The 24,680-nt window shown below is 37.6% G+C and overlaps 1 protein-coding gene and 1 long non-coding RNA gene across 5 annotated transcripts in view; both read left to right on the plus strand.

Annotated features, from left to right (window-relative positions):
* Pds5a (PDS5 cohesin associated factor A) overlaps positions 1-24,680 on the plus strand; it is a 102,524-nt gene that overhangs the window by 66,910 nt on the left and 10,934 nt on the right. For all 4 annotated transcript variants that reach the window (XM_048364886.1, XM_048364888.1, XM_048364887.1 and 1 more), the window contains exons 18-28: positions 542-647; positions 3,013-3,173; positions 7,058-7,181; positions 7,812-7,970; positions 9,616-9,684; positions 11,650-11,786; positions 13,581-13,704; positions 14,393-14,597; positions 14,798-14,912; positions 23,156-23,288; positions 23,842-23,961. In XM_048364886.1, coding sequence (XP_048220843.1) covers positions 542-647; positions 3,013-3,173; positions 7,058-7,181; positions 7,812-7,970; positions 9,616-9,684; positions 11,650-11,786; positions 13,581-13,704; positions 14,393-14,597; positions 14,798-14,912; positions 23,156-23,288; positions 23,842-23,961 — 1,453 coding nt within the window. The remainder of the gene's footprint in view (positions 1-541; positions 648-3,012; positions 3,174-7,057; positions 7,182-7,811; positions 7,971-9,615; positions 9,685-11,649; positions 11,787-13,580; positions 13,705-14,392; positions 14,598-14,797; positions 14,913-23,155; positions 23,289-23,841; positions 23,962-24,680) is intronic.
* Positions 11,793-13,510, plus strand: LOC125365035. The gene is made up of 2 exons (XR_007213615.1): positions 11,793-13,007; positions 13,227-13,510. It is a non-coding gene; the product is annotated as an uncharacterized LOC125365035 (long non-coding RNA).

Raw genomic sequence — 24,680 nt, forward strand, 5'->3', positions numbered from 1 at the left:
AACTGAGAATTGAAGTTTCAAGACAGCTCAAGAGACTCTTACCTCCAGTTAATCAGGAAGAAGGTAGACTGGAAGTGTGGCTCAAGTGCAAGCCTTCAGTGAGCAAGTTTAAAGCCCCTAAATATAAGTCCTTGTACCAGCCAAAGAAGAGTTCTTTCTTGAGTGAGGGAAGTAGCACAAGAGACAAAGTGTCTACCTATCAAGCATAAGACTTTAGTTTAAACCACCTTAAAAAATTGTGTATATTTCTATTCTATATATACTTATTAAAAAAAAATCTAACCCAGAGGCAGCTGAGATGTAAGGACCGTGATTCAAAGTTAGCCCAGGCAAGAAAGTTTGTGAGACTAATAAATCAGTAAAATATGAAACTGTAGCTCAAGTGTGGTAGAACACTAGTCTTGAGTGGACAAGTTCAGGGATAGCACCTAGGTCCTGAGTTAATGCCCCAGTACCAACCGGCACATGGGAAGAAAAAGATTATAATTATTGTTTGTTTTTTTATCTTGTAGTCTTACTAATTTTTACTTTTTTTCAATAGTGCACTAGTAAAATTGATGAATAAATCAATTGAAGGGACTGCAGATGATGAAGAGGAAGGTGTAAGTCCAGATACTGCTATTCGTTCAGGACTTGAACTTCTTAAGGTATTTTTGAAACAATTTTATTTCTGCTTATTTCTATAGGGTCATGACTTACATTCCCTTTAGGATATAAAAGATTCATGCTAATTTCTTTGGAAAGTTTCAAAAAATTAAAATTTTGTGGTAAAAGATTTTAATCAACAGAATACAGTATAACCATATGTGGAGATGCAATAATTAAATATCTACCCTTCCCCTCGAGCTAAGGTGAACTAATAGAAAGTGGTAGACGTTTCTAAAAATACATTTTAATCATTTTAATGTTATTGCCTTGCATTGTAAATATTTCCTGTGTTTTTCTGTTTGATTCATTATTTGTTTGGGACAGTTTATGCTAAATAATCTTTCCAAAGAACCAGCAATTGACTCCCCATTAGAGTAGGTATAGGACAACATCTGATTGGTTAGGTAAAAGTTGTAAAACAATTCTAAATATGTAGGAAAGAATTATTAATTGGTAATTCAGATGATTCAATTTCATGAAACAATTTGAGAAAAGTGTTACTTTTGAGACATAGTGGGAGAAAAGATGGACTCTTTCTTTCTTTCTCTTTCTTTCTTTCTCTTTCTTTCTTTCTTTCTTTCTTTCTTTCTTTCTTTCTTTCTTTCTTTCTTTCTTTCTTTCTTTCTTTCTTTCTTTCTTGTCCTTTCTTTCTTTCTTTCTTTCTTTCTTGTCCTTTCTTTCTTTCTTGTCCTTGGGCTTGGACTCGGCCTGAGCACTGTCCCTGACTTCTTTTTGCTCAAGGCTAGCATTCTGCCACTTAAGCCACTGCGCCACTTCTGGCCATTTTCTGTATATGTGGTGCTGGGGAATTGAACCCAGGACCTCATGTATACAGGCAAGCACTCTTGCCACTAGGCCATATCCCCAGCCCTGAAAAGATGGACTCTTAAGTGGAGCAGGAAGGTACCTAGAGGGTACCTTGTGCTTTGTTACCAGCCACTAAATGTAATAGCTCTTTCATTGAATTGAGCAAGAACTCATTGAAAACAGAGTAGTGTTAACAAAAGTTGAGGAGAAGCCAGGGCAATGTTGTCTAGGAAGGAAGAGTTGCCACATTATACTGAGGTGATCTTAAATTCTTTTTTTTTTGTTGGTTTTGATTTGGGGTTGTTATTTGTGAACTTTTCCAACCCTTTGGTGTCCGTCCGTCTGCCCCCCCCCCCCCCCCCCTTTGGGGTTTTGGTTTCTTTTTGATACAAGCTCTCAGGATATGACCCAGGGTAGCTTGGAACTTTTGACCCTTTTGCATAAGCCTCCTAAGTCTTGGATTAGAGAGAGGTATTCAGCACTCACTGCTACTTAGGTGCTTGTGTTTTGTTTGTATATCATTGGGGATGAACTCTGGGCCTATACTTGCTGAAAAATTGCTTTACCACTGCGGCATAACCCTATCCCTTTTGGCTAGTTAGTTAGATATACTGCCTTTTTATTTGAAAGAATTATTGTAATGTTTATTGAAATAAGACTCTATATCTACCCATCCAGGGTATAGATAAAAATCATGGCCTTATACATTCTAGCCAGCTACTCCACTTTTGAGGTACATCCCTAGCACCAAAGTCAACAGTTTATGTAGCTTTTTACTTTATTTTTAAAATTCAAAACTCCATGCTTTTATGACTAAAACTTGATAGCATCACTGAGATAATTTCCATACTTTGTGACCAATTTAGTAATTGCTTATTCAAATTAATTCAAACTACATGTTCATTTTCCGCTTTTCAATACCTGTTTACTTTCAGCCCTTATATTTCTGATATATAGTAATGGAATTATTTCCAGTTATTGTAAAGGTAATGTGGCAGATGTCTCAAATATAAGTTCCTTAAGTTTAAGCTGGAGCTCATGTTATAACAGAAAGAAAGGATATATGTTTATAGTTATAATTAAAACTTTACAATGGATTTGAGGCCAGACTGGGCAGAGAAGTCTGTGAGACCCTTATTTCTAATAAACTGCTCAGAAAAAGCCAGAAGTGACACTGTAACTCTCAAGTGGTCGAGTTTAGCCTTGAGCACAGAGAGGCTCAGAGATAGCACCCAGGCCAACTTCCAGACCCAGGACAGGCAAAAACAAAACAACAACAAACACAAACAAACAAACACCTTTATAATGACGACTTCTGTTGATAGCTAATTGTGAATGAACTTCAGGTGATAGATTTTTGTTAAATTTCTGTTTAGATTTTCTTTTTGACACTAAAACAAATGACAACTTTTTAATTTATATCACACACAGATTGAGTCATTAAATGTGAAGTTTTTAAATTCAAATAAACATTCCCATAGGAAATATACCTAGTAATTTTTTTATAATGAGTTAGAACTATTGTCTATACTCCTAAAGCTACATCTATTCCTCCAGGTTCTGTCTTTCACACATCCTACCTCGTTCCACTCTGCAGAGACATATGAGTCCTTGTTACAGTGCCTAAGAATGGAGGATGACAAGGTAGCAGAAGCTGCAATACAAATCTTTAGAAATACAGGCCACAAAATAGAAACAGACCTTCCCCAGATACGATCGTGAGTATATAACCTCAGTTCAGAAGCTATATTTTTGTGTCCTCTTTTGTTTTGTCTCCTGTCTTATTCCATTACCATTAGATTATAGATAAAGGAATAAAACTGTGTATAAGTTATTTACCTTTTTGCACCTTTTTCTTCATAACTTGGTTAAAAACTTAATGGCTGCTACCTTCCTGTACTACCAGGTTAAAAGGTCAAGCATTCAATTAATGCTTTATATGTATTTACTAGCTGGTTATTTATTTTGAAATAAAATTACTCATAAAAATGAAGTAGAGGCCTGGGAATGTGGCTTAGTGGTAGAGTGCTTGCCTAGCATTCACGAAGCCCTGGGTTCAATTTTTTTTTCAGTACCACATAAACAGAAAAAGCCAGAAGTGGTGCTATGGCTCAATTGGTAGAGTGCTAGCCTTGAACACAGAGATCTCAAGGACAGTGCCCCTGGCCCTGGTTCAATCTCCAGGACCAGCAAAAAAAAAAAAAAAAAAAAAAAAATTACATTGTTGGATGAACATTATAGTATATCTAGTTAGGAGACGAGATTACAAAAACTATTTCTTAAAAAAAAAAATGCTTGTTTTTGCCTAGGCTGTCCTATGCAGAAACACTAAAAAGGACAAATGACGTGGCTTGAGTGATTGGCAGGGTATCTGCCTAGCAAGTGCAAAACCCAGTGGTGGGGAAAAAAAAGAAAACAACAAAGACTTTTGTTCCGTAGTTTGGTACATTTTCATTTGGTATCGTAGGGTCCAACTTGTCCTGAGTCTTTCTATTGAGATTTAAAATATATTGGAGATATCTTTTAAAGGAAACACACAGTGCTCAAATTTGTTAAGTCAGATTTTCATGTACATGCAGGTAGTTTAAGATAAATGCAAAAAAAAGTTTTTTCTCATATGATAATACAAGTAGACTCCAGAAGTTTTAAACTTGTGAGCTAGTAATATGTGAAATAGTTCAATATTTACTGTATAATCTCTTCACTCTCTGCTATGTAGCAGACCTGTCAACAAATACCCTCCCACCCTCCAAGAGTTTATAGTTTTGTGGTGATAATTTTTAAGTATAGAGTATCAAAAAGTCATTAAGCCCTAGGAAGAGTTTCCGTTGACCTTTTTTTGTGGGTCTTGGGGCTTGAACTCAGGGCCTGGGCACTTCCAGCTTTTTCTGAGTAGTTTATTCTAGGTAATAGTCTCATGGACTTTCTTGCCCGGGCTGGCTTAAAATTGTGATCCTCACATCTCAGACTCCTGAGTAGCTAAGGATTGCAAGCATTAGCCACTGGTGCCCTGGCTTTTTGTTGACTTCTTTAAAGGGAGAAAAAAAAATCTATCCCTCTTCATTTAAAAAAATTTAAATTGTTATTATAAAGGCAATATACAGACGGATTACAGTCAAATTAAGTCAGGTAAAGAGTACATTTCTCCTTTGACAGTGTCACCCCTTCTCTCTGTTTTTCTTTCCTGTCCCCACCTACAAGTTGTATAGTTCATTTTCAGCAGTGTCCAGTGAGTAACCACTACTGCATTTGTTCACCTTTTATTCCTCTATTTCTGTGGTTCCTCCCTTATTCTCCCAAAGACAGAAGACAGAAACAAGCCAGAAAGAAAAGAAAATACAAACAGCAACAAAGAAAGAGTAACCTCTTTTTTCCCTTTTATTTGTTAAAATTAAAGCATCTCGGTATTTTTTGTTGTTGTTGTTGTGGTTTTAATGTGCTAGTACTGGAGCTTGAATTCAGGACCCCCCATACTCTCTTGACTTTTTCACTCAGGATTGGTGCTCTACCACTTAAGCAACACTTCCAGTTTTGGCCTTTCACTGGTTAATTGGAGATAAGAGTCTCTTGGGTTTATTTGTCTAGCTGACTTTAAACCTTGATCCTCACATCTCAGCTTACTGAGTAGCTAGGATTACAAGTGTAAGCCATTAGTGCTTGGTCACAGTGTCTTATCCCTAAAAGAATTCTATCCCAAGAGAAGTAGTAGATAAATATATTCAAGCCAGGTGCCAGTGGTTCACACCTGTAATCTTAACTATATAGGAAGTTAAGATCTGAGGATGACAGTTCAGAGCGAGGCTAGCTGAGGCAGGAAAATTCCTAAGACTCTTATTTCCAATTAATCACCAGAAAGTCAGAATTGGAGCTGTGGATCAAATAGTACACAGCTAGCTTTGAGTAAAAAGATCCAGGATAGTGGTTGGCCCTGAGTTTAAGCCCCAGGACCAGCACAAAACAAGAAAGAAAAAAGTGGAGGGAGGAGAGAATGGTTGGGGCAAGAAGAAATTAGTGAAAAATAGAAAAGCACACCACCAAAGGCCTCAACATCAGTCCTGATAACACCATTGGATTTTAGCACACCATAAATAAAGGATAGCGTTTCCTCACCTATTAACATTTCAAGTTTGCCAGGATAAATTAATTTAACCAAGAGTTTAATCAAAACTATGCACTGGTACTAGTAAGCAATGTTACTCTCCTGAGTTTATAAGGAGAGACTAAATTGTGCTGAGTTAAGGGTGGGTATTTGAACATGAGAGTATATACTGGTAATTCCAAATCTCCAAGGAAAACAATTTGAAGCATTTTCATAAGTATCAAATCAGACTTGTCCTGAGCAACATATGTCTTTTTGATTGAGGTATACAGCTTGGCGCCCTGTATATTGCTATTGAGGTCTAGTCCATTATAAGATAACCTTGTGCAAGTCACCATTTCATTTGACATTCTCAACATTTTTTCTTTTCTTTTTTTTTGCCAGTCCTGGGGCTTGGACTCAGGGCCTGAGCACTGTCCCTGGCTTCTTTTTGCTCATGGTTAGCACTCTACCACTTGAGCCACAGTACCACTTCGGGCCTCTTTGTATTTATATGGTGCTGAGGAATCGAACCCAGGGCTACATGTATACAAGGCAAGTACTCTTGCCACTAGGCCATATTCCCAGCCCCCCATTGCCAACATTTTCTATAAAATAGGTCTTCTTCAATTTTATAACACATGAAAAGAATTAAATTTTCATGTTACCTAAGTTTATTCTTGTATAAAAATATTTGTATGTTCATTATAAAAAACTGAAAGCAAGACTGGACATGTTGGTGTAGTGGTAGGAGTGCTTGCCTGGTATTCATAAAACTCTGGATTCAATCTCTGGGGCTATCAAAATAAGTACCTGTGAGCCTAGGGGCTGGAGCACCTGCCTAGCAAGTATGGGACATTGAGTTCAATCCCTAGTACTTAAAATAACAAAAACCATGAAACTAGAAACTGAAAAGTTATAGTTACTATTTATAGTTACACAAATGTGGTTTTTATGAATATTTGTCTACTTGATGTATGTGTCTTTTTCTAAGTTTAAGAGGATAAGGAGCCTTTGACCTCTCTGTAACACCGAAGCTGTTTTTAATTTCATTTCACCAATATCATAGATTTATCTTTGTGTGCTTATTTTTGCCAGTATCATTTCAACTATTTGCTAAACTTAGCTTTTTGTTTCTGATTTGTGTCTACTTTGAAATAAATGAAGGAAATTATAAAAAAGGAAATGGAAAAGAGGAATATCTACTTAGAAGGTAAATGTAAAAGCATATCCTGGGACAAACTTTATAGATTATAGAATAAGGGAAACTTGTTTACTGTTGCTTAGTATTTGTGAGCTAGATTTAAAAGTGAAAATTGTCTTAAGATCTTTATCATCAGGTATTCTTTTTCTTGATTCATACTTCAGGATAGAGAGTTTTCAGTCTTTCTACACATCAAATATTTCTGAGAGGGTTCTCTTACCAATAAATGCCCAGTTAGGCAAAGTGGGAGACAATGAGACTGATAATACTGTGACTTTATGGGCTGAATAAAGTGACAAGTAGGATACTATTTTTTGCAGGACATTAATTCCCATTTTACATCAGAAAGCAAAGAGGGGTACACCACACCAAGCAAAACAAGCTGTGCACTGTATACATGCCATATTCACAAATAAAGAAGTCCAGCTCGCACAGATTTTTGAGGTATATATGTACATATATATAATATATAGCATGTGTTTATGTGGGTTTTACTTTGTAAGCTCTTTATGTGGGTTTTATGGAGTATAGATGAGTTTCTAGTTACCCTATTTTATAATAGAAATTCCTTGGATGTATGGTTTCTTTCTTTTTAATACATTGAGGAAAATACCCATGGGACCGTTACTTTTTATGATTGAAGATTATGTAAAATGTTCTTATAGAATAAGAAATACAGCAATTTAGCAAACTTAATGTAGAGTGGCAGAAAATAATCGACATTTTATATGACTAGATATTCTTTTTTAAATGTATTTATTTCTTTATTATCAAAATGATGTACAGAGAGGTGTTAATATCATATGTAAGGCAGGGCATACATTTCTTAGCCACCTTGTTACCTCCTCCTGACTAAATGTTCTTGTTTTTACTGCTGCTTTATGTTATTGTACAGCTTTCCAATTTTGTTAAATTTAAGTAGGCTAATTAACCAAATTTCTAACGTGGTTTAAGTCAGTTATTTTCAGATCATTAAAATAAATTGATAAGAAAAAATTTGAGGACTAAGGAAAATGTTTATGTATAAATGTTTATAAAACAAACTGGCTTTGATTGTAACTTTTACTTTTGTAGCCACTCAGTAGGAGTTTGAATGCTGATGTACCAGAACAACTTATTACTCCATTAGTTTCACTAGGCCACATTTCTATGTTGGCGCCTGATCAGTTTGCTTCCCCAATGAAATCTGTAGTAGCAAATTTTATTGTGAAAGATCTACTAATGAATGACAGGGTAAGTTTCTCATTTAATTAAATTTAGAGTCATGAGATTGACTATTTATACCTTTTCACAGAAACATTCTACTTTTCTGTTTAATCTCTTCACTTCTCTGTCTGCTTCTCCTCTCCTTCTTAACTCTCTCTGTGTATTGTGATGTATTTTAGGAATTGATCTTACTAACCATTGCTTTTCCACTTAGTTGTACCTCCAACTCCTTTCCATTTAAATTATGCTGCCTTGAATCTCCTTGTTAATTGCCAGGCAGCTTTCTGTGTTTGGGATACCTGTTTGTAGAGCTAGCTAACTTTCTAAGAAAGCTTATAAATCTGGGGGCCAGTGACTCATTCCTGTAATGCTAACTACTCAGGAAGTTTAGATCTGAGGATCACAGTTCAAAGCCAGCCCAGGCAGAAAAGTCTTCGTGAGATTCTTATCTCTAGACAGCTAGAAATGGCACTGTGGCTCAAAGTGGTAGAGTGCTAGCCTTGAGCGAAAGAGCTCAGAGACAGCACCCATGCCTTGAGTTCAAGCCTCACGACTGATAGCCCCCAAAAAAAGAATTTAAAAAGGAGACCATTATGGTTGTGCACACTTGTAATTATAGTTCTTAGAAGACTGAGGCAGAAAGATGAAGAATGTGGATCCAGCTGGAAATACATAAGGAAGCTTTTAGGGAGGGGGAGGGGTTGTGTGTGTTCTGGTGCTGGGGCTCCACCTCAGGGTCTGGATATATGCTTGAACTTTTTTTTTTTTGCTCCAGGCTAGCATTCTGGCACTTGAGCCATACTCTACTTTGGGCTTTTTTTGGTGGTTAATTGGAGATAAGTCTTGTAGCCTTGCCTGCCCAAGCTGGCTTCAAACCACGATCCTCAGATCTCAGCCTCCTAAGTAGCTTGGATTACAGGTGTGAGTCAGCAGCACCCAGACTGTGAAGCCTTATTTCAATGGAGGAAGGAAAGAAATGAGAGATGAAGGATAAAATTGAAAGACGATTACTGCATATTTACAGTTTTCTAGAGTTCTATTATTGCTTTTTCTACGTCTCTTGTTTCTATCATTGATAAAAATTCTAATGGATTTGAATTTGGGCTGATAAATGGACTTCTCATGGATGTTTCTGTCTGTCTTCAGACTGTACATTGCATAATTTGTGTGCTTGATCTCATTATTTAATATTTTGATTTGCATTACCTATAAAAATGATGCTGAGGATGGTTTTCATGTGCTTGACTGATTGGCATCTGTATTTTTGGAGAGCTATCTACTCAAGTCTATAACCAGTTTAGTTGAGTTTACACTTCCCTATTAAAGCTTTGTTATGCTATATTCCAGTGTTTTACCGCTATAATCCTAGCCGCTCAGGAATCTTACATCTTGAGATTCAAGTTCCACGCAGGCCCAGTTAGAAATAAACTAGCCATATAAGTGCAATAACAGTTTTTTATGTTATTTTTTATTCTCATTGCTCACTATGTTTAACGTTTCACTATGAACCATACTATTTTGTATTGTATTTTTATACCAGAAAGTATGCTATTGCTATGTAGCTCTCCTATAGATTTTCTGAAAACATGCATTTCTCAGATCAAAAACTTGAATCATTGAAAAGCCTTAAAATTGTTCTTAAATAAAAGCTAGTTTCTTCTATTGTCTATAGTCAACAGGTGAGAAGAATGGAAAGTTATGGTCTCCAGATGAGGAGGTTTCCCCTGAAGTACTAGCAAAGGTAAGTTTGTAAAAGTCTTAGTAGCATTTATGTTCAAAAAAGAATGTTTAGCAGTATTTTTTATATACTAATAATTAACAAGATTTTTTCACTGAGGTTATTTTGTTCATAGAAGAAATAGTACTGAGCTGGGTGCAGGTGGCTCATGCTTATAATGCTACTCAGGAGGCTGAGATCTGAGTATTTGGATGGAAGCCAGCCTAGGAAGAGAAGTCTATTGAGACTCTTTCTTTCCAGTTAACCAGCAAAAAAAAATCAGAAGTAGAGCTCAAGTAGTAAGGTACCAGTCTTAAACAGAAAAGGCTAGGGCTCCACGCCACAGTACCCTCTCTTTCCCTCTCCTCACCCCCCCCCCCCATGCCCTTCCAAATTGAAACCCTAATAAAATAGGTATTTGCTTGGTTTTCTGTGCTAGTCCCAGGCCTCGAGCTCCAAGCCACAGTACCCCCTCTCTCCCTCTCCTTCTCACCCTGCCCCCCACCCTTCCAAATTGAAAACCTAATAAAATAGGTATTTGCTTGGTTTTTTGTGCTAGTCCCAGGCCTCGAAACTTGACATTGCACTTTTGCTCAGGGCCTGAGCACTGTCCCTGGCTTCTTTTGGCTCAAGGCTAGCACTCTACCACTTGAGCCACAGTGCCACTTCTTTTCTATATATGTGGTGGAAGAATCGAACCCAGGGCTTCTTGTATACGAGGTGAGCACTTTACCACTGGGCCATATTCCCAGCCTCCCCTACTAGACTTTTTAAATAAAATTTTTATTAGTTTGCATTTGTTGTACAAGGGGGCATTTCATTTTGACATTCATTCTCATTTACCATATCTGTTCTCCCACACAGTTGCTTCTCACTAGTTTTTGTTGGTGTGTTTTAGTGCCAGTCCTGAGGCTTGAACTCAGGGTTTGGTTACTGTCTCTGAGTTTTTTTGTTCAAGGACAGCACTCTACCATTTCAGCCACAACTCCTCTTTCAGCTTCTTTGGCAGTTAATTGGAGATAAGAGTTTAACTGACTTTCCTGTCTAGGCGGCTTTGAACCGCAACCCTCAGTTCTCAGCCTTCTGAATAGATAGGATTAAAGGTGTGAGCCACCAGCACCCAGGTACTGGTGATGTTTTTAGTTGTGTGCTTTTCTTTTTACTGGATTTGACCATAGCCCTGGTATTTGGTGAGCTAGCTCTGTACCATATCAGACATACTCCTAACCCTCTACTCAGTATTTTAGAGTACTCAAGTCATTATTGTTAACCATAATTATCCTGCTTTACTAAGGAACATTAGAAGTTTTTTTCTATCCATCTTCATTTCTTTTTTTTTTTCTTTCTTTTTGGCCAGTCCTGGGCCTTGGACTCAGGGCCTGAGCACTGTCCCTGGCTTCTTCCCGCTCAAGGCTAGCACTCTGCCACTTGAGCCACAGCGCCGCTTCTGGCCGTTTTCTGTATATGTGGTGCTGGGGAATCGAACCTAGGGCCTCGTGTATCCGAGGCAGGCACTCTTGCCACTAGGCTATATCCCCAGCCCCCATCTTCATTTCTATATCAGTTAAGTAGCATCACTCCATCCCTTTCCACTCTTTAGTTACCAGTATACTAAGTGGTTACTCTTAATGTATATATTTTCCAATTACTAAAAAATATTGGACAAGTCTTTGAGTGTCAAGCATGTGTTCTGGAGCCCAACCATATGCAAGTTATGTATGATAGTGATATGTCTCACTTGCTTTCTCTGTTGGCATAAAGTTATTTAGGAGCTAAATAAGATAATATGATGTGTGAGCCTTTGGGAAAAGCAACTGATACAGATTAAGCACGGAATAAATATTAGTAGTTCTTACTATTCTTATCCCACTGGCAAGTAAGATGTGTCTACTGGTAAGGATAAGTAAGCTAATCAACTTACATAATTAATGCTCCCTTTAATTGGAAATTTAAGTTCCTTTCTTTTTTTAGCATGTTAATATTTTATAGGTACAAGCAATTAAACTTTTGGTAAGATGGCTCTTGGGTATGAAAAACAACCAGTCTAAATCTGCCAACTCAACTCTTCGGTTATTATCAGCAATGTTGGTTAGTGAGGGTGACCTAACAGAGCAAAAGAGGATCAGGTGAGATTTTTCTTTGTTTCTTTTTATAATTTTCTAGGCTCAGAAACAGTGGTAAATATTTACATAGCAATATTTTATCTGATTAGTACTGAATTTTGGAATTCACTATGTACCTTGGGGTGAAATCTTAGGTAATAGTACATGTGTATTTTTCTTCACCTCTAAAAACTGAACTTAGATCAGTAAATTTTTAGTCAGAGTAATTATAATGTAATGTTAGTCTTCAACATTTGATTTAAATAAACAAATAGTTGCTAAATTTCTAGTCTTTCCAAAGCACTGAGAGCAGTATTTCAGCATAAATAGATCAGTATCTACCTTAAAGGAACTCATCTGCAGAGCAGTGATTTCACAAGTGCAATAACTTAAACAGCATGAAAAAAAAATAAAACTTTGAGTTGTAGCTAAAAGAACAATTGAAGACTTCTGATAGTTTTTAGTCTACAGATAAAATTTTTTTTAATCTATACATTGCTACTCTTCAAATCTGTGACATTGCTGTCTTTCTGTTCCCTTTAAGATGGAAAATATCAATGTTCTTGGTTTCTTTCAAAGACTGTTTATTTACTAATGTTACTTGGTGTATTTATTTAGTTATTTAATAAGAAATAACTGAAGATTTCTACTTCTAATGCATTCCTACTTTAGAATTTGTACAAGAGAGGACATGATTTATGAATTCAGTACTTGTTTAACACCATTAGTACATAATGTTATTTGAAGATACAGAAATTCCAAAAGAATAGATAATTGAATAATTGAGTTATGAACAATTACAATAGATCAATGCTTTCTTTATTGCTTTTTCCAAATAAGCCATAAAATTATTTGTGTGGATGAGGCAAAAGATAGCCCTTTAAGAACAGAGTGATCATTAGAGCTAGTTAGAGGTAACAAGAAGTTTATAGGTGATATGACTATGTAATATTTCAAAGCCACAACCATTAGTTCTTATTTATCAATAACACCTTGGACCATTCCATAATATACATGAAGACTAGATATTATCAGTTGACTTGAAAAAAAAAGTTGAGCTCACTATATGTAGTTTGTACAACCTAAACCTTTCAAGTATTTATATTTCTCTCCCCCGACATGTCTCCCTGCCATTTCATCAGATCTGTATAGAATTAAGCTAGATTCTTATTATGTTGGAATAAATGAATATACATTTTGAAAATCGGAAACACTTCAATTTATTTATGACTTTTAATTCTTTAGGTTTTTTTTTTTTTGGCCAGTCCTGGGCCTTGGACTCAGGGCCTGAGCACTGTCCCTGGCTTCTTCCCGCTCAAGGCTAGCACTCCGCCACTTGAGCCACAGCGCCACTTCTGGCCGTTTTTCTGTATATGTGGTGCTGGGGAATCGAACCTAGGGCCTCATGTATCCGAGGCAGGCACTCTTGCCACTAGGCTATATACCCAGCCCCTAATTCTTTAGGTTTTTAAAATCAGGGCTTTACAGGGAATATTCATCAAGTGAAGGCTACAAACCTTGATTTTTTTTTTTCCCCCAAGAGGATCTCAGTGAGGCTGGTTGTTAGAGTATACTGAGTTACTTTGTGGAGAAGGAGCTAACCTAGAGCATGATTAGGAATGAAGGCAGATAAATTTGTTAGCAACAGGTCACAGTAATTTCAGCCTCTTTCCTTCTGATCATGGGCACATGTAGCTTCCCCAGATTTGTATATTGAACAGTAGTTGCCCTGTAAGGATCTTATACTGGGGGAAAAAAAAGCTTTTTATGAGTGATAATGATTATAGGAAATGTTTATTTTTTTTTGTTTATTTATAGTAAATCTGATATGTCTCGCTTGCGATTAGCTGCTGGTAGTGCCATAATGAAGCTTGCTCAAGAACCTTGTTACCATGAAATTATTACCCCAGAACAATTTCAGTTATGTGCACTTGTCATTAATGTAAGTAATACTGTTTTGTTACTTTATTTTTATGTTTTTGCACTATTGAGGTGTTAAACTTAGGCTATTTACCACTTGAACATTCCCAGACCTATTTTCTCTTTGTGTCTATGAACATTATGTGTGTGTGTGTGTGTGTGTGTGTGTGTGTGTGTGCGCGCGCATGAACACACATTCATGTATGCATGTCTTGGTGCTATTCCTTAGACTTTTTATTTCAGGAGAGTATTCTACCACTCATGTCTACTTTTTGCTTTTTAGTGGTTAATTGCACATAGGCCTCATGTATTTTCCTGCCCAGGCTGGCTTTGAACCATAGTTCTCAGATTTCAGCCTCTTGAGCAACTAGGATTACAGATATGACCCACCAGCACCCAGCCTCATTTTTTGCTTTTTTTCCTCCGGTTCTCAGGCTTCTGCCTGACCTTGAATTGGGCAGTGACTTTCCTCCCTTTCCCTACTGAAGAGCTTGAATTGTAGTTGTGCAGTATCACACCTGCCCCTGAGAACAGATTCATGCATGGGTGTGCATACTAAGGAGGTTGCTGCTACCTATTTAAATATCTCCACTTCCATCAGTATAATTATGTAAAATGTAAAGGCAACATAGGTATTAAAATCTCTTAAAGTACCCCCTTTTTAGTAAAGATTATTCAATTCTATGTATTTTGTTTTTGTGCTGATACAGGATGAGTGTTACCAAGTAAGGCAGATATTTGCCCAGAAGTTACACAAGGCACTTGTAAAGTTACTGCTCCCATTGGAGTACATGGCCATCTTTGCCTTGTGTGCCAAAGATCCTGTGAAGGAGAGACGAGCACATGCTCGACAATGTTTACTGAAAAACATTAGTATACGCAGGGAATACATTAAACAGAACCCGATGGCTACTGGTAAGTAACTCATAGTTGGCTGTGTGCACTTATGGCTTGTCAGTGTATTGATATGAGGGAGGGACTTATCTATTTTTTGGTTCATATTAACTCTGAATTTTATAGACATGAGGAAAAAATGGAAACTAAAGTGTCTAGAACTCAAACAAGGTATTATACAAAAGCTATTGAAGTTGTTAATACTGATGTTTTCACTTTAGAGAAATTATTATCACTGTTGCCTGAATATGTGGTTCCATACATGATTCACCTGCTAGCCCATGATCCAGACTTTACAAGATCACAAGATGTCGATCAACTTCGTGATATCAAAGAGTAAGTCATGTTGTTTTTCAGGAATTCCATGAATTACTTTTCCTTTTTAAAAGATGCTAACTTTTGCTGTTACTATTTTTTGTTTTATTACCTTTTTTTTGAATATTTGAAATTTTTCCTTTCCAATTTGTTTCTATCTAATAACCAGCCTTTTCTGTTTTGTTTTTTAGTATCTTACAGTGACTTAGATTTCTATGCCTTTGAAATGTGTCAATTTGACTTAATGCTTATATATGTGATTTAAAAAATCGCTTTCTATTGAGATGGGCTTCAGTTCTGTAATTTAGAAATGTCTGTACTTAAGTTGGTGATAGAGCTTAGTAGTGGTGTATTTGCCTAGTGTTGTACTGAAGGCACTGGATTCTATCCCTAACACTACAAGAAAAAAAATCTAAAACTAATCTTGACATTCATTCTGAGAAGATAATCCTAGTGCTAGTGCCAGGTATACTGACTGACTCACATCTGTAATCCTAGCACTCAGGAAGCAAAGATGGGAGGAATGCAGTTTGAATCCAGCTTGGGTAAAGAGTTTGTAAGTCCATGACAATCAACATGCACAGTTGTGCATGCCTGTTAATCCAGCTGCGTAAGAAGCACATGAATAACAGCATTGTAGTTCAGGCAGCAGTGAAGTAAATAGGAGACCCTATCCCAAATGAACTAAAGTAATAGAGCACTTGCCTACCATGAGAACCTTAGTTCGTACTCCAATGCCACCAAAAAAATGAGGGTTAAAAAATACATACTCATCAAAGAATCAAAAACAAAAAAAGTACTCATACATAAAATATTCTATAGCTCATCTATAAACAAATACCAAACAGGTATGTTATTTATTAAGCTAGAACTTTATATATGATGCAGGATGAAAGATAGAAGGCTGAGGATTATGTACACATGATTAATACTATCTTCACTGCTATTCTGCCCTCAAATTGGTATCATCAGATTATATTGAAAGTATTACATTTTTTCCTATTAGACATAAGTCTTATTCCTAAACTTAAAAACACAGCATTTATTAGCATTCTATAGATTTGGTGGATAAACTTATCAAAATCTTAATGATAACAATGTTATTATACATGCCCAGCTCTACTTGTAAGCATTAATTAGATTGTGAGATCCTTATATTTTGAGGATTTCTTTCTTCTGTTCGACACATCATACCAATGATGTTACCCTTTTATTTTAAATACTAGCCTTGAGCAAAAAGCACAGTGTCCAAGCCCTGGCACCAAAAAAAAAAAAATTCTCACACTGTTTCCTTCCTTCCTTCCTTCCTTCCTTCCTTCCTTCCTTCCTTCCTTCCTTCCTTCCTTCCTTCCTTCCTTCCTTCCTTCCTTCCTCCCTCCCTCCCTCCCTCCCTCCCTCCCTCCCTCCCTCCCTCCCTCCCTCCCTCCCTCCCTCCCTTCTTCCTTTCTTCCTTTCTTTCTTCTTTTTTTGCCAATCATGGGGCTTGAACTTGGCCTAGGCACTGTCCCTGAGTTTCTTTTGCTCAAGGCTAGCACTCTACCACTTGAGCCATGGTGCCACTTTCAATTTTTTTGTGTTTATGTGGTACTGAGGAATCAAACCCTAAGCTTCATACATCCTAGGCACACATTCTACCATGAAGCCATATTCCCGGCCCGAAGTCTACTTTTTTTTTTTTTTTTTTTTTTTTTGTGCCAGTCTTGGGGCTTGAAGTCAACACCAGGGCACTGTCCTTGAGCAAAAAAGCTTTTTGAGTTCAAGCCAAGCCCTTTGACCAACAGACCAAAAAATTTGGGGGCTTAACTGATTTGTAGGTTTTCTTGTTGGGAATAATTGTGGTTTGAGCCTACATCTTTATGCCTGTTAGGCAGCCACTCTACTGCTGGAGCCACACCTCCAGCTCTTTTTTTTGCACACCCCCGCCTTTTCATTACCAGATCCTGAACTCAGGGCCTCATGCTGTTGGTTGATATTCTTGCTCATAGCTGCCACTTAATCCATACCTCCAGTCCAACATTTTTCTGCTTAAGATGTAGTATTACAAACTCTTTTGATATGACTGGCTTCTAACTGCGATCCTTTAGGTCTCAACCTCCTAAGGGAGTAGGATTACAGGCATGAACTGCCAGTGTCAGGTTTTGGTCAGGTTATTTTTGAGATAAGCTCTTGCCTTCTGCATCTACCAGCCTAAATTGCAGTCTTTGTTCTTATGCTTCTTGCTATAGCTGAAATAACTGGTGTGCTACTCCAATCAGTCAGCTTTTTCTGTTGAGATGAAATCTTGTGTGAACTCATTTTTTGGCCAGGTTTGATTACCTGCTCACAGTCCTCCTAACCTCATTGTAGCTGGGATAACAGATGTATACCAAATTGTTTTGCTATTAGTGGGGATGGACGTATTGTGAGCTTTTTGCTTGGGTTGGATCTTCCAAATCTCTGCTTTTCGGGTCACTGTGTTGAGAGAGGTGAGCCACTGATGCTCATCTTGGGTTTATTTACTTACTTACTAAACTGAGGGCCTTGTACTTGCTTGACAAGTACTCTCCCAGTTGAGCTGTACCTCCAACCCCAAGTAAATACTACATTGTTGAATTTCAGCTGAGAGCTGGGAATGTGGCTTTAGTGGTAAAGTGCTTGCCCAGCATGTATTAGGCCCTGGGCTTTATTCCACAATATCACATAAATAAAACTTTTTAAAAATCAGCTAATGCTGATGTTAAATTTCAGCTAATCCTAACAACAGGCAGTTCTAGCTACTGGAAGAATTAGAGGATCATGGATCATGATTCAAAGCCAGCTCTGAAAGGAAATCTATAAGGCTCTTATCTCCAGTTAACCATCAAAAAGCCAGAAGTGGACTGACACCAAAAACAAAACAAACGAAAAAACCAGTCGATTGATAGAAGTTTTATTCTCAGATGTATGACTAGTAACTGTTGTACTTGGGCTGGGAAGCATAGTTCATTGGTATAGTGCTTGCCTGCTGTAACAGAACAAGAAGAAAAAACATTAAAAAAAAAAAAAGCTTCCTAGCCTTAGATCAATTTATCTGGAAAATGGAGTAATTCCTAGTATGTCTTTCAATTCTAAAATTAGGTGGGGTTTTTGGTATCTTATTTATTTATTTATTTATTTATTTATTTATTTATTTATTTATTGTCAAAGTGATGTACAGAGGGGTTACAGTTTCATATGTAAGGCAGTGAGAGTACATTTCTTACCCAATTTGTTATCTCCTCCCTCGTTTTTCTCCCTAAAATTTGGTTTTTATAACCTATAATTGTTACATGGAGATATTCCAATAAGTATTTTCATAAAATATAAAATTGATACATATTTGTCTAGAATACATGTTAGCTTTTTAGTTGTAATTCCATGATAGTTCGGTTGCAGAGAGATTAATTTTTTATTTTTTATTTTTTTTTGCCAGTGCTGGGGCTTGGACTCAGGGCCTGAGCACTGTCCCTGGCTTCTTTTTGCTCAAGGCTAGCACTCTGCCACTTGAGTCACAGCCACTTCTGGCCATTTTCTGTATATGTGGTGCTGGGGAATCGAACCCAGGGCTTCAAGTATACGAGGCAAGCACTCTTGCCACTAGGCCATATCCCCAGCCCAAGAGATTAATTTTTTTAGGAATGACCCAGCTACTGTAGCACACATATAAAGTCCTAGTACTTTGGATATTTAGGTAGGCAGATCTCTTCAGCCCAGGAGTTCAAGACCAGGCTGGCAACATAGCAAGACCCCATCTCACAACTTGAATTTTTTTTTTTTTTAAAAAGTAGTTTTAATGTAGGAATACTGATTCCCATGGAGTCTTGCAGTTAGACTTGAAATTAATGGCACATACTATTTTGTCCTTAATTTTGTTTGGTCTTGTGTGTGATAATTTTATTTTTAAACATTTACTTTTCAGTTACTATCTACTTTAAAGTACAGTGTTAAATAATGTTTTCCATAGCATAGTTAACTGATGAAAGTAACTTGTGCCAGAAGCAAAAATTTTCATAGCATACCTTAACAATGGACGAGTGTTTCATTATAATACAGTGGACATAGTATACTTCAAACAAATTCATCATGTGTTATATTCCTTTTTCTCCCTCCTCTTCAAATGGTAATTTATATGTGCAACATACTTGAATCCTCTTCACTTCCCAGTACTTGATTCTCCTTCTCCCTTCCTGTGATTCCCCTACCCCCACATACCATTCCCATTTTATATTTATACCCATTATCATCATAATAATGGTTTAAATTCCACAGAATTTAAAAACATACAGTACTGGCATCTTGGGGGGGGGGGGGCAGTCCTAGGGCTTGGACTCAGGGCCTGAGCACTGTCCCTGGCTTCTTTTTGCTCAAGGTTAGCACTCTGCCACTTGAGCCACAGCGCCACTTCTGGCCATTTTCTATATGTGTGTTGCTGGGGGAATTGAATCTAGGGCTTCATGTATATGAGGCAAGTACTCTACCACTAGGCCATAACCCCAGCCCCATTACTGGCTTTTTTTTTTTTTTTTTTGGGCCAGTCCTGGGGCTTGGACTCAGGGCCTGAGCACTGTCCCTGGCTTCTTCCCGCTCAAGGCTAGCACTCTGCCACTTGAGCCACAGCGCCGCTTCTGGCCGTTTTCTGTATATGTGGTGCTGGGGAATCGAACCTAGGGCCTCATGTATCCGAGGCAGGCACTCTTGCCACTAGGCTATATCCCCAGCCCCCATTACTGGCATTTTTGAACTTGTCATCTCTGTTCAACACAGTGATCTGCTGTTCCATCCATTTTCCTTCAAATGACGTGTCATTCTTTGTCACTCCATGTGTTCTTTATTTCTTAATTGGTCATTGAGTGCCATATGCTGGTATCGTAGCTTGGCTATCATGAATAATGCTTTGGTAGCATTGGTTATGTACCCAAGAATGTGGTATTTTCGTTTTTTGAAGAACTCATACACGATTTTCAATAATGTCTATATGATTTTTCATTCCTACAACAGTGTTTGAGGGTTCCTTTCTCCCTACAGTCTTGCCAGCTTTGTTGCTTGCTTAGTGACTGCCATTCTCACTGGAGTGACATGGAAATCTCATGTTGTAGCTCTTTTTTTTTTTTTAAACTTTAATCTCATCCATAAATGCAGACCTTAAGTAGCTTCCAAAGCCCCTGCCTCTTAATATTCTTGAATTTTGTATTAAGCTTCAACATAACTTTTGGAGGGAGCACAAACATCCTGAGTACGCCAGGAGTTGAGTGTAATCCACACAAGGCCCCAGAGGACCTGTCTTCTTTTTTTTTTTTTTTTTTTTTGCCAGTCCTGGGCCTTGGACTCAGGGCCTGAGCACTGTCCCTGGCTTCTTTTTGCTCAAGGCTAGCACTCTGCCACTTGAGTCACAGCACCACTTCTGGCCGTTTTCTGTATATGTGGTGGTGGGGAATCGAACCCAGGGCTTCATGTATACGAGGCAAGCACTCTTGCCACTAGGCTATATCCCCAGCCCCATGTTGTAGCTCTTTTATAGCTAATGACAGTGAACATTTCTACATATATTGATTACTATTATTGGTATTGCTACTTGAGGGAACTGTTCAATTTACTTTCCCATTTATTTGAATTATTTGTTCTTCGATTAACTTATTAGCTCTTTGTGTATGTAGAATATGAATTCCATTTATCCTACTCAGAAAGTCATTGCCTATGCTTTTGTCTTCAACTGTTTTCCCATAGTAATTTCACAATTTGAAGTCTTCTATCCACTTGAAATAGATTGTAGTGTAAGGCAAATTAGTTTCAGACTTCTACGTGTGACTCTCTTTCTAGAATTTCCTGTCTGTACATTTTGATGCTATCTTCAGGCTCTCTTCCATCTCCCAGGGAGCCAGGTCAGGCTTGGAACTGCTTGCTGCTATTTTCTCCTGTCCTAATACCTCTTTTGTGATTTCCCGTGTCCATCCTGTCTTTCTCTTCATAATATAGTCTTTCACGTGTCACTTGTCTATTTTCTTTCACTGAGTCAAAATCTGCCATCTTTCCTTTGCCTCTCTCTTTAATTTGTGCTAAATAAAGTTTTCTGCTTTGCCACCTGAAAATGTGTAATTGAGTAGAAAGGTGTTTTAGGTTTTTCTCTTACAAGCCTACAGACGCAACGCCCCATGTTGTGTCTATATAACACAGATCTGTGTTACCCAGGTGCTAGTCTTGAACTCCTATGCTGAAGCACTCATGGCCTAAGCTTCCCAAGTAACTGAATCTACATATGCAATATGCATGCCAGATTTGCCTATATTTTGATTGATTTATTCTATTGTTGGGTTATAGGAATTCTTTATAGAGATATTCCTCGTGGGTTATATGATTTAATCTCTAAATGGTATCCTTTCATAAATAAGATTTTAAAAAAAAATTTTCCTGAAGCCCCTTTGAATTCTCTTAACTGAGCTTGTGTACCCTATATAAGAATCCATCTCTGTGGCTAAGATTGGAGATCTGTGGGCAGTCAGTCTGTGCAAGAGTCTAGAAGACTCTTAATTTAAAAAACAAAAAAAGAAAACTGAACTGTATATATGTTTCAAATGGGAGAACACCAGCCATGAGTCAAGGAGCTGAGCAAGAGCGCAAGATCCTGATCATGGCTTATCTTTTCCCATATAATGTCTTCAGTTTGCATCCATTTTCCTTAAAATGACATTTCATTTTTTTAAGACTGTAATATTCCACAAATGTGGGTGTCCCTCAATTCATCCCATTGTTAGGCTATTATGAACAGTACTGCAATAAATATAGATATACTGAGTGTCTTCATGGTATATAGTGTTAGTCTCCTTTGGATAGATGTCCAATACTGATTTAGTGAGGTCATAAAGAAAGTCTTTTGAGGAATTTAATTTCCCTAGTGGTTGTACTAGTTTACATTCCTACCAACAGTGAGTGAGGATTATGTTTGTCCTAGGTCTTTGCCTGTGTTGTTTTCTTGATGGATGCCTTTCTGACTAGGGTGTGATGGAATCTTAATGTAATTTTGATTAGCAATTTATGCCTAAGGGTGTTGAACATTTCTTTCTGTATCAACCACGTGTATTTCTTCTGAGAATTTGGTGTTCAGTTCATTTGCCTTGTTACTAATCTGATTAGAGTGTCTGTGCCTGTGGCTGTCCTAGGGCTTGAACTCAAGGCCTAGGCACTGTACCTGAACATTTTTGCTCAAGGCTAGCACTCTTCCACTTGAGCCACAGCTCCACTTCAGGCCTTTTTTGTTGTTAATTGGAGATGAGTCACATGGACTTTCCTGCCCAGGTTGGCCTCCAGCAAGCATCCTCAAATTTCATTCTCCTGGGAAGCTAGGATTTTTAGGTGTGAGCCTATAACTTTCAGGGCTTTCTCTCTCTTTTCCTATAGTACTTTTAAATTTTCAGGTCTTTGAGCTCTTTGAGCCAGCTGAAGTGAAGTAGATCAAGTAGATACCCAGATACCCAGTTTTCCTATTACTGTATATTGACATGTCTCTCTTTTCCCTAATGTTTGTTTGGCTTCGTTGTAAAAAAAAAATTTATTTGGTAGCTAGGCATTGATGGCTCACACCTGTATTCCTGCTACTCAGGAGTCTGAAATCTGAAGATCAGGGTTCAAAGCCAGCCCAGGCAGGGAAGTAAGACTCTTCAATTAACCACCAGAAAATGAGAAGTGGAGCTGTGGCTCTAAGTGGTAGAGTGCTAGCCTTGAGCAGAAAAGCTCAGGGACAGTGCTGAGGCCTTGAGTTCAAGCCCCACAACTAACAACAACAACAAAAAATATTGGTTGGGGGCTGGGAATATGGCCTAGTGGCAAGAGAGCTCGCGTTGTATACATGAAGCCCTGGGTTCTATTCTCCAGCACCACATATCTAGAAAACGGCCAGAAGTGGCGCTGTGGCTCAAGTGGCAGAGTGCTAGCCTTGAGCAAAAAGAAGCCAGGGACAGTGCTCAGGCCCTGAGTCCAAGCCCCAGGACTGGCCAAAAAAAAAAAAATATATATATATTGGTTGGAATCAGATGGACAGTATGGCTGTTTTCATACCAATTCTGCTAATCCATGAGCTTGGGAAGGGGTCTTTCCATTTCTGGCTGTATTCTTTCATTTCTTCAAGGTTTTCTAGTTTTCGTTGTAGCTCCCTTTTATAGACTTGACCTTAGCATTTATTTTAATTATTCAGTTAACAGAACTTCCTAATAAGATATTTATTTCATTAAGCAAAATTACCTCACTTTAGTATATTTAATGTGTTCACTATTTAGGTGCCTGTGGTTCATGCTTGAAGTTTTAATGACAAAGAATGAAAACAATAGCCATGCATTTATGAAGAAGATGGCAGAGAACATCAAGTTAACTAGAGATGCTCAGTCTCCAGATGAATCCAAAACAAATGAAGTAAGATGAGTGTTAGGAAAATAAGTATAAAGACATTAATGTAGAAAAACATTGACCATTGTTTTTCCTGGGAGTTATATAATATATAAACTGTAGAATGTTTCTAAAAATAAACATAGTCTTTTTGTTACATTTCATCACACGAATTTTGTTGCCTTTGGAGTCTTTACAAAAGACATGGCTGGCTAGGGAAATATTGTAAAGAATTTTCTACTAGGAACAAGGCCCTGGGTTTGATTCCCAGCACTGCAATGGAAAATAAAAGCTTGAAAACTTCTGCAGTGCAGGAGAATAGAACTGACAGAATTTACAATGCAGTCTTAAGTATTCCATCTAGTGAGAGTACTAGTGTGTACTTCGTTGGGTTGCTTGTTATTTCTCATGCATATTGGGCATTTGGGTTCAGTTACTAAGATGAAGCATTGCTGAGCAGAAATAGGAAATGTTTAAGAAGTAAATGGCCACATATCTTCTTTGCATATTTTGCGGAATTGGTTATCGTGGCTGTTTCAGTCGTGGAAGTTTCACATATGTAATTTTTTTTTCTTTCTAGAAACTTTATACAGTATGTGATGTGGCTCTCTGTGTTATAAATAGTAAAAGTGCTTTGTGCAATGCAGATTCACCAAAAGAACCAGTCCTTCCAATGAAATTTTTTACACAGCCTGAAAAGGTACTTTTTCAAAATATATATAAATTTATTATCAAGGTGTTGTACAGAAGGGTTACTATTTCACAATGCAGGTAATGTGTATTTTGGACAATGTCACCCTTTCTTTCACTTTCCCTCATTTTTTTCCCCTCTATCTGTGAAAGGTAATTTTTTTTCTACTCATTTTTCTACCACACTGATGTGGTCTTATAAATATTCTCAAGTGAACTCTTGAATTCCGATTTTCTCTGACTGGCCTTAATACCCACATAGTATATTCATAACAACCGGGTGACGGATGCAACTCAGTGGGCAGGAACTTGCCTAGCTCACCCAGTGTCCTGTGTTCCACCCCCGGTGCCACAATGATACCATCAAGAACCAATTTGCTATTTTTGCCACTAAGCATAAGTGGGTTTCTGAGAGCATGGTTTGTTTTGTATCTGTAACTTAAAATGTTAGGGGGCGGGGTGAGGCTTTTTTTCTTTTCTCAGCATACGACTTTCTTGGCTTTTGTTGTTGTTCCTAATATGTTACTTTTTATATGGCATAAACTCAATCACTACCAAAATAAGGCGGTGAGTCTGTAGTGTATCTTCATGAGTAAAGTAACTGAACTTTGTTACCCAGCCTCTATAACATTTATTTTTGTTTTTATTATTTGTGTATGTATGTGTTTATACTTGTACTAGAGCTTAAATTCAGGGCTTGTACTCTTGCTTCCTCCCCCCCCCCCCCCC

This window comes from Perognathus longimembris, chromosome 16, assembly GCF_023159225.1.
Source record: "Perognathus longimembris pacificus isolate PPM17 chromosome 16, ASM2315922v1, whole genome shotgun sequence".
NCBI classification, from domain to species: domain Eukaryota; kingdom Metazoa; phylum Chordata; class Mammalia; order Rodentia; family Heteromyidae; genus Perognathus; species Perognathus longimembris.